Source organism: Bubalus kerabau, chromosome 8 (genome assembly GCF_029407905.1).
Source record: "Bubalus kerabau isolate K-KA32 ecotype Philippines breed swamp buffalo chromosome 8, PCC_UOA_SB_1v2, whole genome shotgun sequence".
In the NCBI taxonomy this organism is placed as follows: domain Eukaryota; kingdom Metazoa; phylum Chordata; class Mammalia; order Artiodactyla; family Bovidae; genus Bubalus; species Bubalus kerabau.
In genome coordinates this window covers 110,162,803-110,190,263 of record NC_073631.1, presented here as the reverse complement: position 1 = coordinate 110,190,263, position 27,461 = coordinate 110,162,803, and the positions used below count along the sequence as shown (strand labels likewise).

Sequence of the window (27,461 nt, the reverse complement as noted above, 5' to 3'; positions counted from 1 at the left end):
TCTTCCTGCACTTGTGGCCTGTGCTTTTCCTTCCTTGAAGATGATGGATCATGTTCGCTAAGGAGCAGAGGCCGGGGGGCCTGTAGCGGACTGGGTAGCCCCTACAGACAAGCGCTCACCCCAGTGCTGCCTGCACTTCTGTGGCACCTTTGTTCAGGTCACTAGCCCAGGAATCTGCTTCCTTCCCTCCCACTGACCTTTTGATTCAACCAGTGGTAAAGTCTTGACTGTGGTGGTCTGGAGCAGGTTTCGCAACTCCCCGTATGTGCAGGAAGCTGAAACAAACTTCACATCCCGTACCATGATGTCCTCAACAAAGATTGTAAATTTGCTATGGAGGGAGAAAGCACCAGGGAGGTTAGCCCCACCATATGTGCCTGTCCCTGGCTGTCCCTTCCACTCCTCCCATGAGGTTTTCACCATGCATTTGATCACTCTTAAAATTATTAAGTACACGGGAATATAAAAACAAGTAAAAAAAAGCAGTGCATCCAGACATCGACCCTAACCTCATTCTCAATCTCAGAACCTCCCACCCCCACCCCATCAGATCTGAACTAATTCCAGCTGGTGCCCCTGACCTGAGCTGGTTCCAACCAAGGTCAGGCAAGTAGGGTAGCTTCTTGACCTGGATGATGCTGTCGTACAGGGAGGGCTGCAGGCTCTGAGCCACCATGTTGGCCAAGATAACAGCCACCATCATGGGTAGGATGTGCGCAATCTGACCCGTTAGTTCGAAGCAAATCACGGCCGTGGAGACTGTGTGGGACACGGCGCCAGTCAGAGCTGCTGCTCCTGGAATCAGACACAGACGTGCACCCTGTGTTAGGGCTGCTTCCCTGGCATGGCGGCTACGTAGAGGGGCCGGTGATGGGTGTGGCCCAGGGTGGGGGGATGTGACCCCGGGCAGTGCCAGCACTCCTGAGATGACCCTGTGTCAAGTAGGGGCTAGAATGCTGAGCTGTTAGAAAATCATTTTGATCTCATTCTATGACCTTTGGCAACTTAAAAAATTTTGTGTGTCCAAATTTTCATGTATAAAATATAGTGATGTGCTATCTGTTCCTTGCTTTTAAACAATTGGATCACTCTTAACTGAGCATTTTTAAAAACCCATTTGCAGCATTTATTTTGGGCCTTAGGTTCTGATGCCAACAATTTATGAGCAGACTCAAAACCCAAGAATTGTGCTGTGGGCTTGGAGCAATGAGATCCTGATTCTATCTCTCAACGGTATGAGAAGAACTTAATCCTTCTGGAACCCCATGCTCTCATCTCTAAGGCAAAAGAGGTCATTAGATAAGTTCTAAGGCCCTTGCAGGTATAAAACATTATGATTCCATAAGCTCTTTGAAGATAGAATCTGTCTTACTTGGTTTTGGTTATGATTTCCCATCAGCCAAAGAGTCCCATTAACTTTATTTCTTATTTAAACATGGGAAGATATGCTATGAGAAAAGATGCTGGGGAAGCCATACATGAAAATAGAATAAGAAAAAGTCACGAAAGATAAAGATTGGGAGGAATGGTTTTACTGGATGGTGCATGCAATATACTACAGAACATTAACACAGCCAGAGGATGCGATGGCTGGATAGCATCACTGACTCGATGGACTTGAGTCTGAGTGAACTCCGGGAGTTGGTGATGGACAGGGAGGCCTGGCGTGCTGCGATTCATGGGGTCACAAAGTGTCAGACACAACTGAGCAACTGAACTGAACTGATATATATATCCAATATAGAAGCCTATATATATATATATGGGCTTCCCAGGTAGCTCAGTGGTAAAGAATTCACCTGCCAATGCAGGAACCACAGAATACATAGGTTTGATCCCTGGGTCAGAAAGACCCCCTAGAGGAGGGCATGGCAACCCACTCCAGTATTCTTGCCTGGTGAATCCTATGGACACAGGAGCCTGGTGGGCTACTCATAGGATCACAAAGAGTCGGACGTGGCTGAAGTGACATAGCATGCATGCACGCTAAGGGAAATGTCTACCAGAGAGGTTGAAGGGATATGAGAGGCATGAAGATAGGTAATAATAGCAGATGCAAGAAGTTTTTGTACAAAACTGTGATGGGGGACTAAGGTCACCGTATGTTCTATAAAGCTGATTAGTTCTATATCAAAGGGAAGTGTGGCCTTAGATGCCATGGGAGTTTGATAAACAGGAGAGTGAAGGAGGAAGCATAATAATTCTAGGGAATATGCTAGTCATTTTGTTAGACATGGTTTTTGGGTGGAAGGGACTATACGTGTAGTGGAAAAAGATAATCTCAGACTCTCAAAATGTTAGACATCTCAGAAGTCATTTTGGAATAAAGAAATTAAAGTGCAGAAAGGCAGGTAATCCACCCCATGGTCATCTAGTGACAAGAGGTGGGGATGAGACCAGAGCCCACATTTCTTAGCTCTTAGTCATGTGCTCCTAAGTCTCGTCAACGTGAGCACACCAGGAGGTAGGAGTATTCGAGCCAGTCACAAGCACTGTTTTTTCCATGATTCTTTGGAGAAAAAGAAAAAGCCCTTACCAAACACTCAGAGGCAATCCTAGGTGTTCTCATCCTTATTATCTCATTTAATCCCTAAAATCCCTATTCTGTGTGAAGAAATAGGGAGGCTCAGAGATGTTTAATGAGAGCTAATTAGAGTCAGAGCCAAGGGCTGATTATTTAAATAAAAGTTGAATTAAATAGCATTAAATGAAGACTGTTATTGGATAGCCTGGAATGCAGATGTCATGGGAGAGTCTGAGTGTGGGTGCCCAGGGTTACAGGAGGGTGGAATGTGGCTTACCAATAACTGCGTAGCCCCCAGGTAGGATCTTGTAGATGATGTCATCAAATAAGATACCATCTGGGAAAAGCATGGCCATGATCTCTCCTACTAGCCTTCCGAATGCAGCTCCTAGGGAGAGACCAAAGAAAGGAAGGTGTTGAGAGATCCAAGTTCTTTATCCTCCATTTTTTAAGAGCCAATGCGTCCTTGGGTGCTAACACTGAACACAAGCCCCCAGCATTCCAGGCCTTTCCTTATTTTCACAGTACCCTAGCCTGAACCACCAGTAAGGTCCCAGGCTTCTCATCAGAACTTACCGAGCACGAACACAGGCATGAAACCTCCGCAGGGTATGGGCATGGTGGTGGCCACGATGGACATCCAGAACTGGGGTAAAAAGAGGCGTCAGGGCACCCTCTAGACTGTGCCCAACACACACACACACTCACAACCCCCTTCTTTCCTGCTTCTTGTTCCAAGAGGTACAGAAATCCTGGGAGAGCTAATCCTTCTGGAAGTCATCTTGTCTGTCACCTTCCCCCAGAACCAAAAAAAGCACGGAGCACTGAGGCTAAGATATCACCAAAGACAACATTATAAGAAGGTTCCTCCAGGCAGTTAACCCAAATTGCTCCTACTTGGAGTGACAATATTTGCCTTTAGATAATCAAAACAAGGATTGGGGCCCCAGGGGACTCCTCTGTCACTGCCCCCAAAGGGTCCTAGCCCCTTGTATCCTCTTAACCCCAAAAGGTCACCTCAGCAGAGCAGCCTGAAGCTCTTGAACCTGGAGGATATCTTTTCCTGGCCAGACTATGTTTCCGAAAAAGAGCCTCATTTCCAAGTGGCAGACACCTTCAAGTCATAGTGATTTACTGTGTGACTGACTTAGCTTCAGGAGGGTCATTTACAAAGCCATCTACATTGTAAACCTCACAAGGGAGCCTGGAGTGAAGATGGTCCTGCCTGAGCCATTTGCTTTAACATTTTCCTTTAACATCAAATCACCTTCAACAAAGATCAGAAAATCAGATCTGTCCAGACCAACCTGCAAGAGTACATTGTGAGAGCCAGCTAAGCCAGCCAGTGTCATAGAAAAGAACTCCAAGGCCAAGGTAGTATTCCAAAAGGAATTGGGATGATTTTAGCAGAAGTAATATGTATAACTGCTTTATGATGTTGTGTTGGTTTCTGCCGTACATTTATTATTGTCTTTTGAGGTTAGCCCTGGCTCAAGGGAATCTCTCTAAGGTTCAGAAAATGAGACACTTTATTTCTCATTAGTTTACAATAAAGTTGGTGCAGTTTTAAGTTGTACATATTTTTATCCTGGTAATTTGTTTTGACCCTTAGCTGCTGTAATCTTTTACCAAATTCGTTTCAGACCTTTTTCTAAGATTGGTTTACTTATTTTGGAAGTCATATGTAAACCTGTTGCTTAATTTTTATATTATGTCACATATTTTTGTTTCTTTTATAGATATTTCAAAAGTTCAATCACTGGTCTTTTTCCCATTCTATTTATCAGTTCTTTTGCCTACTCTGCTGCGAATATGGGCTTCCCTTGTGGCTCAGCTGGTAAAGAATCCGCCTGCAATGTGGGAGACCTGGGTTCGATCCCTGAGTTGGGAAGATCCCTTGGAGAAGGAAAAGGCCACCCACTCCAGTATTTTGGCCTAGAGAATTTCATGGACTGTATAGCCCATGGGATCACAAAGATGAAAAACTGCACCAACTTTATTGTAAACTAATGAGAAATAAATTTTCTCAGTTTCTGAACCTTAGAGAGATTCCCTTGAGCCAGGGCTGACCTCAGAAGACAATGATAAATGTACAGCAGAAATCAACACAACATCGTAAAGCAATTTGTCCACAATTTAAAATAAATTAAAAAAAAAGACAATGATAAAGGCTCTGAGAAGCCTTTGTCCCAGAAGCTCTGAGATCAGGCAAAATACATATTTGTCAGAATGCACGTGTGCATGCTAAGTCGCTTCAGTCGTGTCCGACTCTTTGCCACCCTATAGACTATTGCCCTCTGCCCATGGGGTTCTCCAGGCAGGAATACCTGAATGAGTTGTCATTTCCTTCTACAATTGTCAGAACAGAACTGTTTAAAACAGCAAAGTTGAGAACAGCAGAGTTAGATGTACAAATGAAGAGGGTTGCAGATTGCAAATTCCTTGCATGTGTAACAAGAGTTCGCCTGTCTCTGCCTTCTCTCTGTACCAGCACCATGCTCAGTACATGCAGGTAGGATGTAGGTAGGTGGGAGATAGGTAGGTAGGAGGTAGAAAGGTAAGTTAAGTAGACAGGAAGGAAGGAAGGAAAGAAAGAAGAGTTAGGTCAAACAGTATTCATACAAAGCAGAAAAGCTTCTCAGAGCTAATATTTGCTTAAAACACCCACCAATAATGCTTGCAAGGGAACTTGTTTGAACTGTGATGAGCAGACATCACCGAAGACTACTCCACTGGACTGTCTGGAGACGGAGTTCTAGGTGCTGATAGTTTAAGCTTCTTAAGGGATCCTGACTCATAACATTTGGAGACCTCTTGAACCATTCTGTACTATCTCTTTGGAATAAGTACACGAAAGCCATAAGGGATTTTGTAGGCTCAGGTTAATCTGAAAGCTCCAGTAATACAGATAATAGGTGGCCAATGGGTCTGATTTCAGAGGATGAACTTTAGATTATCCTCCAAGATACGCGTAAGAAGAGGCTCAGCATCACAGGACGCTGAAAGTTATCAACTCCTGCAGCACAGAGGTGGACGCTTGAGACTAGCAAACTTTTTGAGTTGTTAGCACACAAAAGGGAAAATCCAAAAGCAGGGCAAGTGATCTGGAACACAGATTACTCCCAAGATTTTAAGCCCCCAGTTCTAGAGAAGTGGGAAACTAGAGACCTCTTCTCACAGATTGTGTTTTCTTTAGATGCTTCACAAGGAGGAAACGCAGGAAGATTCGGCAAGAATTCTCCAGAGCCTCGGGCTGTACTGAGAACTCAATGATGCTAGCTAATAACGTTAGACTCATTAAAAAGGAAATGGAGATGTTGTAATCATATTCATGCTCATTAGAGACACACCAGACTCACAACAAGACGATAACTTTCCATGTCTTAAAATTGGGAAGATGGAAGTTCCCTTCATCAGTGTTACAAAAGAGCTGAAATGAGAATCCTATCTGTGAACACGGATACTGCCAGAAGACCACATGGGCTAAATTTCAAATTAGACTGGAAAAATAGTTCTAGTCAATTTTATGTTTTAATGTGGCTAGGTACCTTTACTGTCCACATTTTGGAAATAAAAAGGGTATCGTTATATGTCCAGTGATAGGAGAGTAAAGATACTGGAAGCAGTGATAACTAGATAATATAGATTTATAGCAGCAGATGGTTTTATATTTAAAATATTATAGAATAGTACAGGTCTACTGAAAACTGTTGGGCTTGAAATATAGCCCAAGAAATGTGGGTTTCTTTTCTTTAAAAAAAAATTTTATTTATTGGCTGTGCTGGGTCTTTGTTGCTGCTCGGGCTTTTCTCTAGTGTGGCAAGCGAGGGCTACTCTCTCGTTGCGGTGTACGCGCTTCTCATCTCTCACTGTGGAGCACAGGTTCCAGGGCACTCGGACTTCAGTAGTTGTAGCTCCCAGGCTCTAGAACACAGGCTCAATAGTTGTGGTGCACGGGCCTATTTGCTCCATGGCATGTGGGATCTTTCCAGAGCAGGGATCAAACTCGTGTCTCCAGCATTGGCAGGCAGATTCTTTATCACTGAGCTGCCAGGGAAGCCCCAAGTTTCTTTTCTTGATTCTCTTATATGTAGACATTAATGAGGATGTAATTAAGTAAGAAATTAGTGAGTGACATACAGCTTAGTCCTTCTATATAATCCAAGTAGGTTTCTCAGAATAAACCTCAGTCTGCAAAGTGGGATCCAGAGATATGCTTGGGAATCTGGGGAAATGAGGCGAGGCATGAAGGAGATGTTGAAAATATATACAGAATTTTGTTTCCCCCAAAATTTTCAAATGCTTAATGTTTCAAAAATATATATGATCCCAAAGAAGCAGTTCAGTCTAGAGGAGTATCACAAAAACAGAATTATTATTATCGAACAAAAAATTCTGAGATGCCATCAAAACTTGGACTTGGTTACTGCAGATGGGTTTGTACGCTCAACAGCTAATTACAAGGAGCTGGGATTTATAAATGAGAGAAGATAAACTCTGTAATTAAAAATCATATCCCTAGCAAGACACTGAGAACTTTTATGATAAAAAAAAAAAAATCAAATCTATTGAAGGAAGAAATGAAAATGATCTAATTAATAAAGTGGATGTGTAAAATATGGATGGCATAGGCCCAATTAGCCCCTGTGGAATGGAATACGAAACAGAATGCATAAATACAGCTCCCAGAAGCCCACAGCAAATCCTGAAAATAAGTGACAGAGTTGGAACCTGGTATGTCAAGCGCTTGGTATCTCTAATCATAAGACCATTGACAAGCACATTAAATGAACAGCAAAAAAACTAAGAAGAAAATTTTAAATAACTTTTCCCAACCCCAAGCATTGGATACGCCAAAGATCAATAATCAAGTATCACATATTTGGCCCACAGTAGGTGCATTAGAACACTTATTGAATAAATGGATGAAAGAGCCCTCTATGGCTATTACCACGTAACTTAGTGACGCATATCCTATGGAAATAGAATTTCACAGTAAGTATGGAGAATAAATTGCACACTGCAATTAGACAGTAGCCTCCACTCGCTGCAACTAGAGAAACCCCACGTACAGCAACAAAGACCCAGCGCAGCCAAAAATAGTTACTTTTTAAAAAAAGATTCTCTTTAAAAAAGAATAACTTAATAAACATGAAAGTTCAATGTGGACAGAACTCTCTATAATTTGGCAAATTATATGCGAATGAAGAAACGAAGAACTGCCTTTTGTGGGTGAATTCTTAATAGGCAAGGTATTCAGTGATAACACCAACCAAAATACTCCTTATGCACGATTCTGAACATCTAGATGCCTCTTGCTTTATTGTGTATATTTTATTTTAAACATATCAACTTTTGTGGATTCATCTAAAGTCTGCCCCAAAGTACTGTCAAACCTACTAAAATGTATGTAAAAAATTGTGCTATAGACTAAAATAGAATTGTTACTTGGATTTGTTAAAAAAAAAAAATCAAATGAAAACCCTAATATATAGAGGAAAATCATGGGCTACTCAGACAAGGTTTAGTCGCTAAGTCATGTCTGACTCTGGTGATCCCATGGGCTGGAGCCCACCAGGCTCCTCTGTCCATGGGACTCTCCAGGTGAGAATACTGGAGTGGATTGCCATTTTCTCCTCCAAATATATACAGAAAAATCATGGGCTATTCAGACAAGACATACTATTAATGATGAGGCAATCATCAAAAAGAGAGAAAAAGACAAACAGCAATTATAACAGATGTCACAACCAGGGGTGGGAATAAAAATAACCTTGTACAGGCAGTAACTGAAAACTCTATAACCATGTGATCCTTGATGGGAAGACATGAGAAAAAACCAATGTAAGTAAAAGAGATCAGCTTTTGTTTCCTAGCTGAAGTTAGAAGAAAATGGCTTAAGAATGGCAAAATCCTCACAGTCTTGCTACCTCAATGCTAATGCTAATGCTAAGTCGCTTCAGTCGTGTCCAACTCTGTGTGACCCCATAGACGGCAGCCACCAGGCTCCCCAGTCCCTGGGATTCTCCAGGCAAGAACACTGGAGTGGGTTGCCATTTCCTTCTCCAATGCATGAAAGTGAAAAGTGAAAGCGAAGTTGCTCAGTCGTGTCCGACTCTTAGCAACCCCATGGATTGCAGCCTACCAGGCTCCTCCATCCATGGGATTTTCCAGGCAAAAGTACTGGAGTGGGGTGCCATTGCCTTCTCCGTGCTACCTCAATAGAGAATAATAATATTGTAAAAATTATTTATAGTCACTAATAAAATGGATTTAAATATTTTATCTCTTTTGTAATCCTAGAGAAGAGATTATCTACCAGACTGGGAGAAAAATGGATATGCAAATCATCTGAAAATGGATAATCAGATGCTGGAGATGAAGTACCTAATTATCTAATATGTGGAGAGATTTGGTTAATTTATCTGAGGTCTTCACACAGTTATTGTATTGCTTAAGCTCTGTCTTGTCCCTATTTACTCAGCGGCAGCAATGTCTCAGTAATTTAGCAAGTGAAACCTTTAGAAGGATTATAATAATTATGACATCATGAAGTTGACATGAATGGAACATTAACCCAGATATTGGTTCAGTTTTCTAGATGAGCAACTTATTAATACTTAGGCTCTGATTTCCAAGTTGTTTCTTTTTAGGCTGGACAAAGACAAGGCCAAGTTTTACCCTTCCCTACCTTATGCAAAGGGGCTTCCCTAGTGGCTCAGATGGTAAAGGGTTTCCCAGGTGGCACTAGTGGTAAAGAATCTGCCTACCGATGCAGGAGACTACAGATGCGGAGAAGGCAATGGCACCCCACTCCAGTACTCTTGCCTGGAAAATCCCATGGACAGAGGAGCCTGGTGGGCTACAGTCCATGGGGTCGCAAAGAGTCAGATACGAAGGAGTACACACACACACACACACACACCCGTTATGCAAACCCTGGTTCCTAGGTTGAAAACAGAAGCTCAGGGAGTCAGGGGTGTAGGGAGAGGTACCTTCATGATGAAGAAGAGGAGGAGGACAATAACAACACTGGCTTTGGGGTGGATCCACACAGCTGACCGGCCCAGGCTCTCAGGGTCCCCGATATGTTTTACCCACGTATTGTTGTCAAACAGGGTACTGATGGCTTCCCGAGGCATCAGCTATGAGAGGAGGAAGCAAAAGGGAGCAGTTCTGCAGGGATGTTCGGTGCTTCCATTTTTTTAAACAGAACCGATTCCCCGGTCTCATTTTTCATGGGTCCCTTTCCTCTTTTTTCTCAGGGAGAGATGGCATCCGTGGGCAAAAGCACGTATGCTCGAAGCCTGAGGGTCACTTCCGCATCTGTTTCCTCTTTTCCACATGGCCGCATCCTGGTTTAGTCTCAGTCATGTGCTTAGTGACCTGACCCCCCACCCTCAAAGGTCACCCTCGGAGCTGACCTCTCCGGCCATGAACTGCCCTATTCCTGGTGGAAAGGTGAAGGAAGCGATGACAAAGGTGACGATTCCAGGATAGAGCAGGCGGCTGGAAAAGAAACAGGATTAATTACTTAGAATTAATCCTCATCCTAATTGGGCCAACCCACAGTGGCTGCCACACCCTGGAAATCTGAAGTTTCCTAGTGTTCCCCTGTGGTCTCAGGCCATTAGACGGAGCATTCTCTCCACCAATAAGCCATCTTTAAAGGGGAAACCACACCGCTCGTCCCTAGTAGGGTATCCGGGCTTCTATATTTTATCACAAGCCACCGAAAGGCATTTAACGCCTTCTGCCAAGATTAAAAGGGAGGAACTCTTGGAGAAACCAGAGAGTAAACGGGTAGGGCGGTGACTCACTGCTTAGCCAGAAACTGGCTGAGGACCTTGTGCTTTCGGACACCGAGCATGACTTGGCGATGAAGATACACAAACACAGCTCCCAGGAACCCACAGCAAATCCTGAGGGTGTAAGCCATGCAGAAATGAAACCCTCATCTCTCGGCCCTGGCCACTGCAGGGAAGCAAATATCAGGCCTCCACCTGCCCTTTCTACCCACCTCCCCCCCAAGAATTTCCACCTTACTCATGCCCACGCCAATTTCCCAGCTTGGGTCCTTTCCAATCCAAAGCTTTGTCCCAGCCCTGCCCCACCCCCCCAACCCCACTCCCAGAGCAGCCACTGACCCGATAACCGCAAAGGCTGGGAGTTCCTGCAGGTCAAAGGGGAAGTCCATTCGGAAGTTGGTTCTGAAGAGGGCTGTGATGGTGACTACAGGATGGAAAGGCCAAGGTCATGGTGGGAGTGTCACAGAAGCCATCGAGGAGGACCCAAGGTCATCAGCCTTAAGGATTAAAGTTTCCTCCAAACCTACTATCCCCTCTTCTATTTCTTTTTTCTAACACTACTGGCAGAAACGGGCTTCCTTGGTGGCTCAGCAGTAAAGAATCCGCCTGCCAAGGCAGGAGATGCAGATTCGATGCCTAGATCAGGAAGATCCCCTGGAGAAGGAAATGGCAGCCCACTCCAGTATTCTTGCCTGGAAAATTCCACGGACAGAAGAGCCTGGTGGGCTACAGTCCATGGGGTTGCAGAAGAGTCAGACACGACTTGGCAACTAAACAACAACCCTACTCTACGACCTGTACCTTTGCCCTCTATATACCCTTGGGCCTTGGTCCCACTTCCCAAATGATGCTTCCCATGTTACCAGCATCCTTGTTCCACACGGCCAGCACTCGGAAAACAAAGGCGCTGAATGTGGCTGCAAAGAATCCTCGCCAGTAGTTCCTCACAGCGAAGTAGGTAGAGGTGACCTCGATGCTAAACAGCACTCCTACAGGGCAAGGAAGTCAGGTCAGGTGCAGGCCAGGGGTGAGGCTCTCTCCCACACCCCCACCCCGGGGACCCCAGGAGCTTTGGCTCCTTGAGCCACGAGGGGGGAGCAGTAGTGGGAATGGATGGTCTCTTGGAGTGTGCCATGCTCTAAACCATATACCTGCCCATGCTAGCAGTTTTTGCTGACTAGAGAGATGGTTCAACAAGACACAGAGAAATGGGCAACCAGGGGGGTGTAACCCACAACACATGATGGTTGTGCCTGCTCCACCCCTTTGAAATCAGGGCTGGGTGGAATTCACGGTTGTCTGATATCCACAGGGATCTGAAAATTTTCTGCAGAAAAGTTACAAGAGGGAAAGCTTCCAAAGTGAGTGCTCATCAGAGTACCAAGCAGAGCTCAAGATTTACCCCATAACGCCCCCACCCCTGCAATCTCTCCTCCCTTCTCCCATGCATCATGTACCCTGCAACTTTTAGGGAAGAAATAAGAAAAACAAAAAGGAAGGGACTTTGTAAGAGCTGACAGTACTCAGTATTCCAAGAGAGGGTTCATTAATATTTTTTTCTAATTAAAATGTAAAAAACCTGACTTAAAAGGACCAGATCCAGGGGGGAGGATACCAAGAAGCTCAAAAAAGTTACAAACCATTATGCTCAAGAAAGGAGGGTGATACTAACGCATATATATGGAATTTAGAAAGATGGTAACAATAACCCTGTGTACGAGACAGCAAAAGAGACACTGATGTATAGAACAGTCCTATGGACTCTGTGAGAGAGGGAGAGGGTGGGAAGATTTGGGAGAATGGCATTGAAACATGTAAAATATCATGTATGAAACGAGTTGCCAGTCTAGGTTCGATGCACGATACTGGATGCTTGGGGCTGGTGCACTGGGACGACCCAGAGGGATGGAATGGGGAGGGAGGAGGGAGGAGGGTTCAGGATGGGGAACACATGTATACCTGTGGCGGATTCATTTTGATATTTGGCAAAACTAATACAGTTATGTAAAGTTTAAAAATAAAATAAAATTAAAAAAAAAAAGAAAGAAAGAAAGGAGGGTGAGGTAGAAGGCAAGCTAATTGAGAGTCCTAAGTTGCCCTGTTTCTGAGAGTAGATGCTGGAGCAGAAATGAGAAGGTAAATAAACAGAAAAATAGCAAGAGCTGGTGGAAACAAAGGAAGGAAGCTAACAAGGGCATAAAGGACTAAGAGATGCAAAGAAAATAATCTTTACACATACCACGAATCGGGGAGAAGACTGTGATTAGATGCAAACTGGAAACTGACAACAGAATTACCTAACACCTGGCTAAGCCTCATCTTTATCAGAGCTGAAGACGGAAAACAAGAAATGCAGCCTATAACTGCCTGAGTGGAAAGAGCCCTGGCCCCAGGAAAGCCTGTGAACTAGGTCAGGTTCCTGTCCCTTGCTCTCTGTGGCTACTGGTCGGCCAAGAACAGCCCTCCCCACCCCCCGCAACCATGCCACCTGCTTCCCATTTCTGGTGGCCTCTCACATCCGAGCCATTTCCTTCCCCCTGTTCTAGGTTCCAAAAGTCACGTCTCTTGATTTCTCAGGATTCCAGCCCTTTCTGCTGCAGGTGACAGTCAATGGCGATAGGAAGTCATTTAAGCCACAGCGAGGGTGGCCTAATGGTTGCTCCCATGTGCAACAGCTGCTGGACTTGGGCAGAGGATACCTTGTGGTTCCCCTTCTCTGGGAACCAGTCCCCCCTCTCTGGGATCCCCAGTCCCCCTCTGCAGGTAAAAACAGTCCCTCCCTTTTCTTGTTTTCTGGGAATTTGGGCCATCACAGCACGTGTTAGCACTTTCAGAGGTAGTTCTCTTTTTACATCTCTGCGGTCCCCCTGGGACTGAAGGTTCTTTGGATTCCCAACACCTAACACCTATGTGCCTGGTACATCACCAGGGTTCAAAGCCTTGTCCTGTGGATGAGAGGAGAAGAGAGAGGAGGGGAGGGGAAGGAGGGCAGATGGGGGACAGGGGAAGGAAGAAAAAGAGCAAGGGATCATAGATGGGTGGAAATTCAGAAGATGGGGAATCTGAGGGACAGCCCTTTGCCAACCACCCCTGGCCCCACCCTGCTCCCCAAATCTCATCAGGTTTGGCAGCTGCTCTCTTGGCCTAGAAGGAGGATTTGGGGAGTCGGGGGTAGGGGGCATCAGGCAGAACAAACTGCTCCTTTTCTTCACCAGTAACAAAGAGTCAGAGACGACTGAGCAACTGAACTGAACTGAACAAAACCAAAGTTGGCTCTGATTTGTCGAAATGTAAACTATCCAACTTACGAATATTTGACGACCAGCTTTTGAAATCCTAGGCTAGATTTCCCTTCCCGAGTTCTGGGACACGTTCTGTAACAGTCTGTCACTGTGTACTTCGGAGCGAGAGTGAATTTTCATATTTGCCTGAGCCAAACAGAAAATGTGCCGCTAAAAGGAAACAAAGCATTAAAAAACACAAACAGCATTTGGAAACTCTCTGGTCTCCTAGGTTCCGTAACGTCGCTCTCTTTCCCACCCTGGAGGCTCCTCTCTGTCTCCTCCTCTGGCACCACGGGCCTTGGTCTCTGACTCTTGTGACTCGTAGATCCACTTTTTCAACTTCATTTATGCCAATGGCTTTAACTACCACCCCCTTGCTAACCGACGGGTTGACAAAGCTATGCTTTCTGCTCAGCATGAAGCTGAGCTTTCCTGGACTCCAGACTCAGCAAGCCAGCTGCCTATTTGACGTCACTTGGAGATGTTGCAGGAACTTCAAACTCAATGTATTCAAAGCGAAATTTATCAACTGTCTTAGACCTGTTTCACTTCCTATATTCCCTATCTTGCTTGCAATACCACTATCCACCGCATGTTCCTCCTTATAAAACTGAAAGTTAGCCTAGATTCCTCCTCCTTTCTTATCTTTCATATAACCTCACATAAATCAGCCACCAGGTCCCATTCATTTTCTTTTCTATCACCCTTATATGTCATCCTGTTCTCTATCCCCTCTGCCTCTGCCCAGTTCAGTCTCTCACCATCTAGCATCATCAGGACTACGACAATAGTCTTCTTGTTAATCCTGGATAAATCCTGTTAATCCACAGGCCAGTTCTGTCTGGCCAAAGCTGGCCGTGTCACTATCTTGTTTGAAACTCTTCCCCGACTCCCCTTCACCCACGACAGCATTTCCCAAAGTCGGGTCCATGAGATACTACGAGTTCCCTAAAAAGGGTCCTTGCAAAAAGGATTCTGCGGGAAATACTGTCTTTGAGCCACACATGGGATATTCACAGGGTATGTCAGTATATTGAACGTTCTGAGAACTCTTCCTGTTTAAAAAACTATCTATTAAACACAGTACTTTCCAACGTATCTGATCTTGGAACACTGTTTATATGTTATGTCTACTAACACCATGAACTGTGTTCTGTACAACACATTCAGGCAAACTCCAGCCTCGAGAATGAAACTGACATTATTGAGCATTTCCTAAGATGACCTTCATGAATCACCCCCCAGGTACCTGTCCAGACTCATTTCCTGTCATTTCTTCCCCTGTGTCCTCTAGCAATGCTAACGTATTGACATTCTATTCCTGAATGTCTTGACTGTGCAATGCTGTTTCTTCTCTCCAGAATATTCTTTGCACTTTGCCCAGGCTGCCACTTGGATGCTTCTCTGAGTGGGCTGTGATGGTCTGCTGGCCTTCCTGTCTACCCTTTCTGCTGTGGGTACTTGCAAGCATAGTAACCAGCATAGCACCCAGAGGTGCTGCCTCTGCTCACGGCAGAGGGCATATATGGAGTCGTTTCAGCCAAATGTTGAAGTAGATTTCATCAGTGTAAGGCATTAAGAGTTGACTACAGAGTGAATAAATTACTCTAATACTATTTTTTTTTCTTTTAGAATTAATCCATATTTGTAAAATATAGCTATCAAATAAGGTTATCTGCAAGTTCATTTAATATTTGCCACTTACTACTAATATCCTAAAAACAAAACATTTTAACTTTTCAATGCTTAACATTTTCTTATGTCAACTTATGTCAAGAGCCATGTTTAATCTGTAACTTAGCTATTTGCCTCTCCCAGTGTCTAGACAGGATCATGAAGAACCTTCCTCATTCAACCCAGAAGTTCTAGTTTTATGCAAAAAAAAAAAAAAAAAAAAAATTCATATTCTCTTCACTTTAAAAGAATCTGGATTAAAAACAAAACAACAAAAAATGCTACCTTCTAAAAGTGTTCTTCAGACCTTTTGGATTTATAAGGCAAAAGACTCAATAAAGGTGAGAGTGGGTATAAATGTAGTGTGAACATGTAAACTTGTGCAGAAATTCCAACAGGCTAGCCTTCACTGCTGGGGACATTGACTTTAATGACAAGAGCTGACCACAGTAGTGCAAGCAGGATGCCAGCTAGCTCATTTGCCAACCTATCTCCCTGATGCTGTGTGCGTTGCTTTAGCATCAGTTCAAGTGAGCATGGTACATTTTCATTAACTGTTAATGTTTATACATGTATCATTCCTGAGCCAAGTCATCTTGGTTTCCCGAAGACTCTTCTATGAAAGGACTGATTACATTTTCATAATTGAAAGATACCTCTAACAGCTGGTGCATTTATGAAGCAGATGCTTTTCCTGCAATTCTGCTTCTCCAATTGTTAACATGGTATCTTTTTTTATCACCAATGAATCCAACCAGTGATCTATATAATCCTTGCTCTGTAAATCTGGTTACAACTGTTACCAATGAGTAAATAAACAGATACAGCAGCTGTCTCTGACCATGCACACTTGTTAGTCATCCAGGACAAGGAAAAGTCTGAAAAGTTGCCCTTGGTTAAACAGTAGGAAAGTGCTAAACTCAACTTTACATTGCAGTCAAGAAAAAATAAGCCTTTAATTCTCATCTGTAGTCCTCATCTAAAGCTGACTGTTGGCACTTGCTTGGTGGTTCAGTGGTTCAGATTCTGCACTGCCAATGAGGCGGCCGGGTTCAATCCCTGGTCTGAGAACTAAGATCCTGCATGCTGTGCAGCATGCCCAAAATAAAAATAAAGCTGACTATTCATCTAAATGTCTTTCCAGGTGGTGCTAGTGGTAAAGAAATAGGATATTTGCCTATCACTTCATGGCAAATAGATGGAGAAACAGTGGAAACAGTGGCAGACTTTATTTTTTTGTGCTCCAAAATCACTGCAGATGGCGACTGCAGCCATGAAATGAAAAGACACTTGCTCCTTGGAAGAAAAGCTATGACCAACCTAGACAGCATATTAAAAAGCAGAGACATTACTTTGCCAACAAAGCTCCGTCTACTCAAAGTTATAGTTTTTCCAGTAGTCATGTATGAATGTACGAGTTGGACTATAAAGAAAGCTGAGCACCAAAGAATTGATGCTTTTGAACTGTGGTGTTGGAGAAGACTCTTGAGAGTCCCTTGGACAGCAAGGAGATCCAATCAGTCTATCCTAAAGGAAATCAGTCCTGAATATTCATTGGAAAGACTGATGCTGAAGCTGAAATACCAATACTTTGGTCAACTGATGTGAAGAACTGACTCATTTGAAAAGACCCTGATGCTGGTAAAAGATTGAAGGTGGGAGGAGAAGGGGATGACAGAGGATGAGATGGCTGGATGGCATCACCAAATCTATGGACATGAGTCTGAGTAAGCTCCAGGAATTGGTGATGGACAGGGAGGGCTGGAGTGCTGCCGTCCATGGGGTGACAAAGAGTCAGACACACCTGAGCGACTGAATTGAATTGAAACTCCCATGCCCTTAACAAGATACAAGCAAAGGTAAGTCTTCTTCTGGAGAAGAAAATACATACAGATGTCAACTATATAGAGATGTCAATTACACTTCAATTTAAAAAATGACAACCAAAAAAATGAATGATTAAAGAGCAAAAAAGGAAAAAAAAATGTACACAGAAGTCCCCTGTTAGAAGATGTAATAAGTGAAGGGCAAAAATATCCAACAATACAAAAGGCTGTCTAGCTTCCCGGGTGGCACAGTGGTAAAGAATCCGCCTGCCCATGCTGGAGACACAGAGACGCGGGTGGATTCAGTCCCTGGGTCCAGAAGAGCCCCAGGAGGAGGGAATGGCAATGGAAACCCATGCCAGTTTTCCTGCCTGGGAAATCCCATGGACAGAAGAGCCTGGAGGGCTACAGTCCATGGGGTCGCAAAGAGTCGGACACAACTGAGCACTCACAAACACAATATAAGTAGGGGTCCCACAGAGGCCACCTCGGTTTTCCTTCCTGGCTCTCCCACTTACTAACAGCAAGTCACTTTCTCTCTTTAATATCAACCTCATACAGCTCTGGGCGGGAAGGGATGTAAAGTCTTTAGAACACTGCGGGCACATAGTAAATGCTCACTAAAAGCTATCTGGCTTTACTCTTGTTTAAACTGGTAATACTCAAACTTGGGGATGCTGGCAGTAACCATTTTGGAAGCAAGGACAGGCAAGTGCACTGATGCAGGAGCAGGTCCATCACTTGCCTCCAAGAGGTGTCCCAAAACAGCAGCCGACTCCCACGGCACAGCCCACCGTCAGCATGTCAGTGTAATAGTATGGCTGCTACTAGGGGACAGACAGACGGGGAGAGACAGACAGAGGGCGAGAGGCAGGGAGAGGAAGGCGGGCAGGAGAGGAAGGAGAACAGGCAAGGAGGGGGGACAGAGAAGGAGAGACTTGAGTCACAGGGAATCCATCACAGGGACCCCATCTCCCCAGTGCCATCCCAGGCCAAGAGAAACTCAGTTAGTTTGGCAAACAGGAATTGATCTCATAGCGCAAAGCCAGACATAGAAAATGAACCGGTTAGGTAAATTTACAGAAGGCAGGTAAGCCTAAATGGTCACCAGAGAGGGGGGCTGGGGACAATCAGGGCCAGAAGTATTAACAGGAAAGGGCTTTGGCAAATGGCAAGAAAGAGCCAGCTGCTTCTAAAAGAACACACAGCTCTCTGGTTTAAGAAAGTGAATGATTCGGGATGTGATTCGGGGTCAGTCCTTGAAAGGCCCACCCCCATCCCCCTTCCGCGATCAGTCCCTCACCCCCACCCCACCCCAAAGCTTATGAGAGCACCCCCCTCCACAACCCCTCAGGCCAACTGGGATAGGGAGGAAGTGAAACTTGCCTCCGACGGGGGCTGCGAAGCAGCAGCCCACGCCCACAGCGCAGGCCGACACCAGGAGGTCAAGCTGCCCAGGCACGGTCTGCAACAGAGGAGCGCGGGGACGAGGCGGTGGAGGGCTAGGGCGCGGCTGGAGCGCACGAGACGCGGGGTGGAGGACCAGGAACTACAAAGGGACGGGGCGGCCCCCGAGGGAATCGCGGAGGGTAACTGACATGGTGGCCGGCGCGGAGCGGACCATGTGCGACCTCCCCCAACCCCGAGGCAGGGGCCGGATAGGGGAGGGAGGGCGTCAAGGGACCAGCAAGGGCTTAAACAGCGGCATCGTGTGGCTGGAAGAGGCGGGCCGGGGGCACGTGGATGCAGGCTGCGGAGGGAGCGGGGGTTAGCGCAGTGCCCGGCTCAGCATCGCGGCCAAGGCAGCCCAGCCCCGAGCCGCCAGCTTGCACAGCCCCACCTCCTTTGCCCTTCTCAGCCTTACCTCATACACCCCACAGAACACCGACATGAATTTGCTGAGGATGGCCGCGCAGATGCTGGCAATGTGAACAAAAGGGCCCTGGGAGAGAGGAGGGGGACGAGGGGTCAGGGGCAGGGGTCGGGTGGGGGGGCTTGGTGGCATTCTTGGAAAGACATCGGTTGCTCCCGACACTACCAGGGACTAGAAATACAGCTAAGATAGAAGTTGTGCCTTCGCAGAGGTTCAACCCAGGGAGAAAGGGAGGTGATGCCCAGCACATTATCATTTCAGAAAATTCTAGAGGCTGTGAAGAAACTGACTAGTCAAAACTATGGTTTTTCCTGTGGTCATGTATGGATGTGAGAGTTGGGCATAAAGAAGGCTGAGTGCTGAAGAACTGATGCTTTCGAACTGGTGTTGGAGAAGACTCTTGAGAGTCCTCTGCACTGCAAGGAGATCCAACCAGTCCATCCTAAAGGAAATCAGTCCTGAATATTCACTGGAAGGACTGAGGCTGAAGCTGAAGCTCCAATATGTTGGCCACCTGATGTGAAGAAGTGACTCATTTGAAAAGACCCTGATGCTGGGAAAGATTGAAGGCAGGAGAAGGGGACGACAGAGGATGAGATAGTTGGATGGCATCACCGACTCAATGGACATGAGTTTGAGAAAACTCTGGGAGATAGGGAAGGACAGGAAAGCCTGGCATGCTGCAGTCCATGGGGTTGCAAAGAGTCAGACACGACTGAGTGGCTGAACACCAGAAGAGAAAGAGAAAAGACAAGGGTGGGGTAGGGAAGGTCACAGCCGAGTAGGGCCTTGATGGACGTGAAGGCAGAAGCCACGGGGTTCTCAGTAGAAGAATGCTCCAGGCTGAGGGCACAGCAAGTACAAGAACCTGGAGGGGGGCAGACTTGGTGGCTGAGTGGCAGAAACTGCCATGTCATTCCAGCACCGGAAGGAGGAGTAGCCCCGGAGGACAGAGAGGTGCCTAATCATCACAGGCTCCGGGAAATAAGTTTAGACTTCATTTTGAAAGGAATGGAGGGACTTCTTGGGGTGGTCCAGTGGTTAAGACCCTGTGTTTCCACCACAGGGGGTATAGGATTGATCCGTGGTCAGGGAACTAAGATCCCATATGTCGAATGGCCAAAAGAAAAACAAAAAAAGAAGTGAAAAATTATTTAAAGTTCCTAACCAGAGGGCAGTTATTTCTGATACCATTTCTAAAAGATAACTCTGGTTGCAGCAGGGCAAGAAGTTATATGTAACTTCTTACAAGGTTACAAGTAACCTTGAAAAAAAAAGCACAGCCTCTTTTAGGTCTCAGTTTTCACAGGGTTTGTCTGGATTGTCTCTAAGGCAGTGGTTCTCAGCTGGGGGAGATTCTGCCCCCAGGGGACATCTGGCGATGTCTGGAGACTTTCTGATTGTCACAACGCGTGGCTGCTGCAGGCTTGTAGGAGGGACAGGCTGGGGAGGTTGCTAATCATCCTACAAATGCACAGGACGGCCCCCTAGAACCAAGAATTACTCAGATGCCAGTAGTGATTGCCCTAAAGGTGACTCTGCTCTAAGCTATTCCCAGCTCTGATGTTTTTTGTCATTGTGCTCCAGGGTGAGGACCCTCCCTGTTACCCTAGGAATTCCAATGGTCCCAACCTCCCCGACCCCACCAGCTCCCTCTAGGCTCTGTGGCGCCCTCTGCTGGAGGGCCTGCCCAGCTCACCCCGCAGGAACTGGATGGAGTCTTACCTCTTTCCCTACAGGAATGCCACTGCCCAGTCCTGCGGTCAGGGCCACTACCTTGGCCACGAAGGCCTTGAGGGTGAGATACTCCTTCAGGACCACCCCGCGAAGAATTGTCTTCATTTCAGGGATTCCAGAGCCTAAAAGCGTGTTGTTGTTTTGTTGTTGTTGTTGTTTTAAGTGATTATGTGCAAGTTTAAGCTGGAGGTTAAAATATGGACATCCAGACAGTGGACATGGGGATGGAGCGAAAGGTCTTGTGGTGGCGGGGGGAGTTGGGGGTTGGTGAGCGGGGAGAGCGGGACGGTGGCAAAGCGGAGAACAGGCTTGGGAGGGAGGGGAGGAGGGGCGTGCGAGGTCTACAGACCCCTGAGATGCTGTGGGTTATGGTGATAGTGTGCCGCGGTGGGATCTGGGAAATTCTCACCGACAGCCTGGGGAGAGATGAGCTGGCAGAAGAGGGCGCTGAAGAGGATGAGGATTAGGGGGAAGCCGACCCAGACCAGGAACTGCAGAGGCAGGCTGGGCTGCATCTGGTAGTAGGACCACTTGTAGGCTGCGGAGACAGGCGTCCGGGCTCAGTATTACGAGGATGGACCGCGTGTCCGTGCGCCCCGATGCCCGCAGCGGGGAGAGCCGTGCTAAGAGCATGCTCGAGTGGCCACTGTCCCCATTGGACCTCAGAAGTGGCTCTATTCTCATTGGTCTCGTGGGGGGATCTGAGCCGGGGGAAGTGACATAACCCATTTGAGTTCCCACCACCTGTGGGAGGTCGAGTGGACCGCAGTGCAGCAAACCACAGTGAGGGCACCTCCTTAGAGTCTGTGAGCACCCAGCCACTTGTTACCCTGGCACGAGGGGCTCCTGGGACTCCACATGTTTCCAGTTGCCCGAACTGCAAAGCCCTCGGAAAACTAGCACAAGCTGGTCACCCTATGAGAGAGGCGCCCACAGCCTGGCTGATAGAAAGGGACAGGGAAAATGGATCTGGGTCTGGTGTCCCTGGACTAGTGTCACACCTGTTCTTTGAGCACCATCCCGAAGCTCCCCCAGCTTACCCTAGGTGGAAACTCTAGAACAACTGCAGTGTGGGGAGGGCTAGGGGGGCAAAGGGCCACGTTACACCTACCCTGAAGCGTTTTGGCACTGACATAATCCATGCACCAGCTAACCAGAGCCATTAGGAGCCCCAGAAGCACCAGAAAGATCCAGTCTTCCCCTAACTTTCTTCTCACCACAAGTCCCAGGCGGTGCATACAATCTAGGAAAAGAAAGAACAGAGAAGCAGGTAACCAGTCGCTGCTCTGGGTGTGCGGCTTAGGGCTGGGAACTGAGGGCCTCTAGGGCTCCGGTCTGTACATCTCATTCCCTGAGTTCCTTCTCACCTCTCTGCCCTTCAGAAAGCACCAGAGTCCAATTCCTCTCTGGCTACTTGATTCCCTTCTAAACTCTGGTTTCTTGGGGCTATGTGGGAGGGATGGTGGGAAGGTAGTGTGAGAAGGACACGGGAGCCGTGTCTTTTCCTTGGAGAAGGGCTTTGGTGTGCAGATGGGGACCGTGAGTCAGAAATACACAACGAGTCTTCAGAGTTACTAACCTAATCCCTGTACCTCTTTCCTCTCCAGACACCTCCATTCCCCTGTCCCCGTCACCTTGACATTTAGAATAGTGATCCTCGTCCTTGCTGTCCATGGAAGCGCTGGAGCCCATCGTCATGGGCATCTCGTTGTCCTGCTCCTTGCCTGAGAACTGCCCTTTGTGATGGCCATAGATCTGGATAGAGGGAGATGGGAAAGGTCTGTCTCGTTGAAGAGTCAAAAGAAATAGGAGGAAGTATATAGAAGGAAATGGCAACCTACTCCAGTACTCTTGCCTGGAAAATCCCATGAACGGAGGAGCCTGGTGGGCTACAGTCCATGGGGTCGCAAAGAATCGGACACGACTGAGCGACTTCACTTCACTTCACTTCATATAGACCCACAGATAAATCGAACAAACAGCTTTTTAAAATCCTGGGTGTTTGGTGCCCTGTGACAACCTAGAGGGGTGGGATGGGCTGGGAAGTGGAAGGGAGGTTCAAGACAGAGGGGACCTATGTACACCTATGGCTGATTCATGTTGATGTACGGTAGAAGCCAGCACAACATTGTAAAGCAGTGATCCTCCAATCAAAAATATATAGATTTTTAAAAATCCTGGGTGTTGACGGCCTCATGCAGGGTCACTTGGGTCATCAATGCCCTCTACTCTCCACCATCCATCCACACAGTTCCCACTCCTCACCCTTGTCCATCCATCCACACTCCTGCCCATCTGTACTCATCTCTCTCAACAGCAGCCTTCAGCAAGGGAACCAATTCCTACTCTGAAGCAGGGATACGAGAACTGTGCTAAGACTGGGCATCTGCGTCAATGACATGTTTTGTGTGTCACTGCTTCCTGCTTCTTGGCCCCTCTGTCGCTTCCCTGGAGCCCCCTCACACTGACATGGACGGGGTGAGGACAGGCTAGCAAGTACTCCTGGTGGCTCTTGGCCTTGGGTATCTAGCTTTAATGAGGCTCCTCAGATGCCCTGCCAGGCTTAGAGAAGACCCATCCACGTCCCCTCCCCGTGCTTATAGGCACAAACTGGACCCAGCCTCCAAAAGGCAGGTCAGTCTACTTCTTCCCAAAGTAGAGCATGTGTGTTTGGGGTGTTGTATATGTGCAAGGTATACTAACTCTTTTTAGCCTGCCCCACCTCCACCACACTAACTCTGTCCTCTGGGGCCAGGGTCAGGCCAGGCCACGTTGCTGGTTCTCGGAGAGCCTGAGTGGAGGAGATCTGATTTCACAATACGAGCAGTTGAGTTTATGCCTGAATCCTGAGCAGGAGGCACTAATACCCTGCTCTGGGATGAGGTTAGTGACTGAAGGGAGCCATGTTTTCCTCCATGCCCTCCCCAGACCTGAGAGAAGACACTTCCCATGGGGGCCAGCACATGGACTACCTCAAGCCACCTCAGGTCCCAGGCTGAAGGAGATGAGAAGTGGGTGCTACACACCAAACCTGGGCTGGGAAACACTAAAAGAGTCCAATCTGGGGACTTCCCCGGTGGTCCAGTGGTGAAGAAGCCACTTGCAATGCAGGGGACTCAGGTTCAACCCCTGGTCAGGGAACCAAGATCCCACATGCTAAGCACAGCTACTGAGCCTGAAGGTGCTCTGGAGCCCAAGCCACAGCTAGAGAGTCCATGTGCCACAACGAGAGATCCGTGTGCCGCAGCTAAGACCCAATGAGGTCAAATACATAAATAAATTTATAAAATAAAAATAAAAGAGCCAAATCTGTGCTGGCTGGACTAGGACTCACCATCTGAGTAGGGCTGGGAGGGGGAAGAGAAGTCAAGGCTGAAAGGGACATATTGTCTGGATTCATGAGTGTAGGGCCAGGGATGGGAGGATGGATGCAAAGATGCCAACAATTGATAATTAATCATTGGGCAAGGGGTACTTGGGGATTCATTACACCACTCTTTCTATTTTTGTATAAGTGTGAAATTTCCATAATAAGATTTCAGCAGAGAAAACGGAAGTCCGAGCTCCCCCTCTTTGCACCTCCCCAGCCTGACTTCCCGAGTCCCTTCAGCTTCGTGCTGGTGTGCTCACTTTGCTCGCCATCACCAGAAGGCACCGTAGCTGCATCTTTACTAAGCTGACATCCTACTCAGACCACGTACCCGGTGACAGACAGCCCAGGACCACAAGTGTGGGGTCTTCCTGTCCAACCCCGCACTGTGTTCCAGGCTACCTTCTCCAGGAAGCCTGCTCTGACTCACCACTGGAGCCTCCCCTGGCTTTTGTGCCCTCGCCCCCCAGCTGATTCTCCAGGAACTGCCCCCACCCACCATCCTCAGGCCAGGTCAGGATTGAGATGTGGATTCTCTGGACCCCCAGCACGGAGATCCCCAGCCTAGCCCTCAGCTCCCCTGCCCTGCCCACAGTCTACCTCTCATCAGCTAAAACATTTTTAAATCCTGATTTCCTGGTCCCCTCCTCTGACAGGTTCCATCCTGTCCCTCTACAGGCACGTTCATGCTGAACTTAACCTGGGTATTTATCTGCAACAAGTTCCCAATCTGTCCTTCAGGGATGCCCCCACCATCACTGCCCTTTCCTCAATGTCTACACCTGAAGGATATTTACCCTGGACTCATTGGAAAAGACCCTGATGCTGGGAAAGATTGAAGGCAGCGGGAGAAGAGAGCAACAGAGGAGAGATGGTTGGATGGCATCATCGACTCAATGAACATGAGTCTGAGCAAACTCCAGGAAGCAGCGAAGGACCGGGAAGCCTGGCGGGCTGCCGTCCATGGGGTCACACAGAGTTGGACACGACTGAGAGACTGAACAACAACAAACCCCTAGTTAGTTCACCAGCACCACCCCCCCCACCCCCACCTCACCGAGATCAGAGCTCTGTATCTCTCCAGGTGCTACCACCTCATGGGACCTCACTTGATGAATCTTCCCACCTGCAAGTTTGATTACATTTCCTCTGCTCATTTGACACTGGTCTGTCTTGGATCACTGAGCACGCTCTTCTGTCCATTTTCTCCCCTTATCCCCACCTTTCTGCCTCTGCAGAAGTGTGGATGTGTGTGTTCTGCTGAGGGTGGGAAGGGAGAATCTGGTGGTGCCTGTGTGCAGGGTGAGGGCGTGAGGACGGCTCGGGCACACAGAGGTGTGGGCTCCTCTGCCAGTCCCCTCATGTAGCTTATGTAAGCACGGGCTCGGCACCCACGTGTGGCTCTGCCTTCTCCCCCACCCCAGATTCGGGGGGTTCAGTTAGTAAAGCTTGTGTTCAGGTGCACGTGTATCTCTGTAGAAGGTGCCCACCAGGCTGAACCCAGACCTTTAAAGAATGTTCATATTTGGAACACATGACCATGTACTATAAGTTAGAAAGATCATGCTGCCCCCTCTCGCCACCTGCCTCTCCATTTCCCCCGATCTGTGGCTCCTCTGGTTCCTGGACCCCACCGCCCCCTCCTCTGAGGACTTTACCTGTGTGGGGTGGGCGGTGGCACGGGGGCCCGCGTCCCTCCGGAGCCTGCGCTGCAGACCCCCGTCCTCGGAGGGCAGTCCGTAGCTGGTGCAGTGCTCAAAGGGCATGTACTGGTATTGGGGGGCGCTGCCCCACCAGCTGGGCTCGCCCCCACGCTGCTGGGCCCCCGACGGCTCCATGCCCCCACCCCCGGCCAGGCCTCGGCCTGCCGGCCCCCACCCTCCCCCCAGAACAGCTCCTTAAGCCTCTCCTCCTGCCTGTCCCCAAGGCGTCTGGGGCAGCATGCCCACCCCCGGCTATTTATAGCCATCTCTCCGTCACATGACCCCCCCACTGCCACATCTGATCTGCTTGGGGTCGAAGCAGGTGTGAGAGCCGTGCGGGGGAGGGGTGGGGACAAGAACCTGGGGGGCAGCCCCACAGGGAATTCCCCCAGCAGGACAGGCACCGGCCCCCTCCTGCGTCAGGAAGAGGATTCCAGCCCTGGGCCACTGGTCTGGCTATAAATACCGTCCAGATCAGGGTGGAAGACTGCTTTGAGGCTTTTGGACCTGCGTGCTCCCCGAGTCTGCACCCTCTAAGCAGTCCCCCTCTTTCTTTCCGTCAGTCCATCCTTCCGTAGGGAGGTAGCAGTTGGGAGCTGGGTGGAGTGATTCTAGGGTCCAGAAACACTGGGGAGTGGCTCACCTGGGCGATTAAGCGGTGCCTCTCTGCCGTCTTCCCCTGTGGGCTCGTCTCCAGCTCTGGGTGCCCCCCAGGTTTAGTCCTCATCTGTCGGACCAGCTCTCCCAACCCAAGCGATGTTCAGCTTTCTCCTCCAGCTCTGCCTTTTCTTGTCTGCCAGAGGCCACTAGTGATGCTTTGGGGTCATACCCTTGACCCCACCTTTATCAGCACTGGGTGTGGGGCGCAGGGGTAATAGCCTTGGGTTCTGGCATTTCTCCTACTTCCCGGACTGATACAGGACAGCCACACCAGCAGCCTGGATGTTCAGGGAGGGACTGAGCTTCCATTTAGAGCACAGAGCATCCCTGGGAGGGCTGTCAGGGCAGGTGAGATAACAGGGGGAGAAGTGGAAGTGGGGCGAGGGATTGGGGGAGCCCAAGAAGAGACAGGAGTGGGAGTTTCTCATGATGAGCCCGACAGACATAAGAGATGACAGGGAAGTACCCTGCTATTCTTCCCTTTTCAGGTCAATAAATAATTTTTGGCCAAGGCCAAACTACTCTATCTGGCATTATGCTTTTTTTTTTTTTTAAGACCAATTTTCCTAGTACAGTCCTTCCCTTGTGAACTATTCACTATTGAAGGAAAGCTATAAACATGAGCCAATGTGTGGTTTGGGATCCATCACCAAGCAAGGTCTGTCCCAGGGACTGCAGGGTAGGGACACTGAAGGTCTGGTCTACAACTGAAATTTGTCCCAGGCTAAATGGGACTGTCCAAAGCAGGTGGAAAGATGAATACCATTAAGAGCACCTTTTCTAACATAAATCTGAAGACCTGTAATCTACCCACAAAGATGACAAATGTGTGATATGAGGCCCTGGATGTTCTGTAACATCTCCCTTCACCCCAGGCAGAAGATAAAAGAAATCTAATGGGTTGGTGTGAGATGAAAGAAACACTTTTAAGATTTTTTTTTTTTTAAATATTTGTCTATTTATTTGGCAGTGTCGAGTGTTGGTTGCTGCATGTGGGATCTT

At 47.6% G+C, this 27,461-nt stretch overlaps 1 protein-coding gene across 3 annotated transcripts in view; it reads right to left on the bottom strand.

Annotated features, from left to right (window-relative positions):
* Positions 1–25,954, bottom strand: part of CLCN1 (chloride voltage-gated channel 1) — a 38,002-nt gene extending 12,048 nt beyond the window's left edge. The window contains exons 1-16 of one of the 3 annotated variants that reach the window (XM_055591180.1): positions 25,755–25,954; positions 22,361–22,481; positions 21,838–21,969; positions 21,136–21,264; positions 20,715–20,848; positions 18,981–19,058; positions 17,862–17,940; positions 11,196–11,321; positions 10,672–10,756; positions 10,345–10,446; positions 9,949–10,033; positions 9,520–9,669; positions 3,101–3,170; positions 2,802–2,912; positions 582–795; positions 198–331 (exon numbers count right to left, since the gene is read on the bottom strand). In XM_055591180.1, the coding sequence (XP_055447155.1) occupies positions 198–331; positions 582–795; positions 2,802–2,912; positions 3,101–3,170; positions 9,520–9,669; positions 9,949–10,033; positions 10,345–10,446; positions 10,672–10,756; positions 11,196–11,321; positions 17,862–17,940; positions 18,981–19,058; positions 20,715–20,848; positions 21,136–21,264; positions 21,838–21,969; positions 22,361–22,481; positions 25,755–25,934 (1,930 nt within the window). In that variant the 5' untranslated portion in view covers positions 25,935–25,954. The remainder of the gene's footprint in view (positions 1–197; positions 332–581; positions 796–2,801; positions 2,913–3,100; positions 3,171–9,519; positions 9,670–9,948; positions 10,034–10,344; positions 10,447–10,671; positions 10,757–11,195; positions 11,322–17,861; positions 17,941–18,980; positions 19,059–20,714; positions 20,849–21,135; positions 21,265–21,837; positions 21,970–22,360; positions 22,482–25,754) is intronic. The other 2 variants (XM_055591181.1, XM_055591182.1) reach the window with 2 other exon arrangements.
* Positions 25,955–27,461: the final 1,507 nt, after the last annotated feature.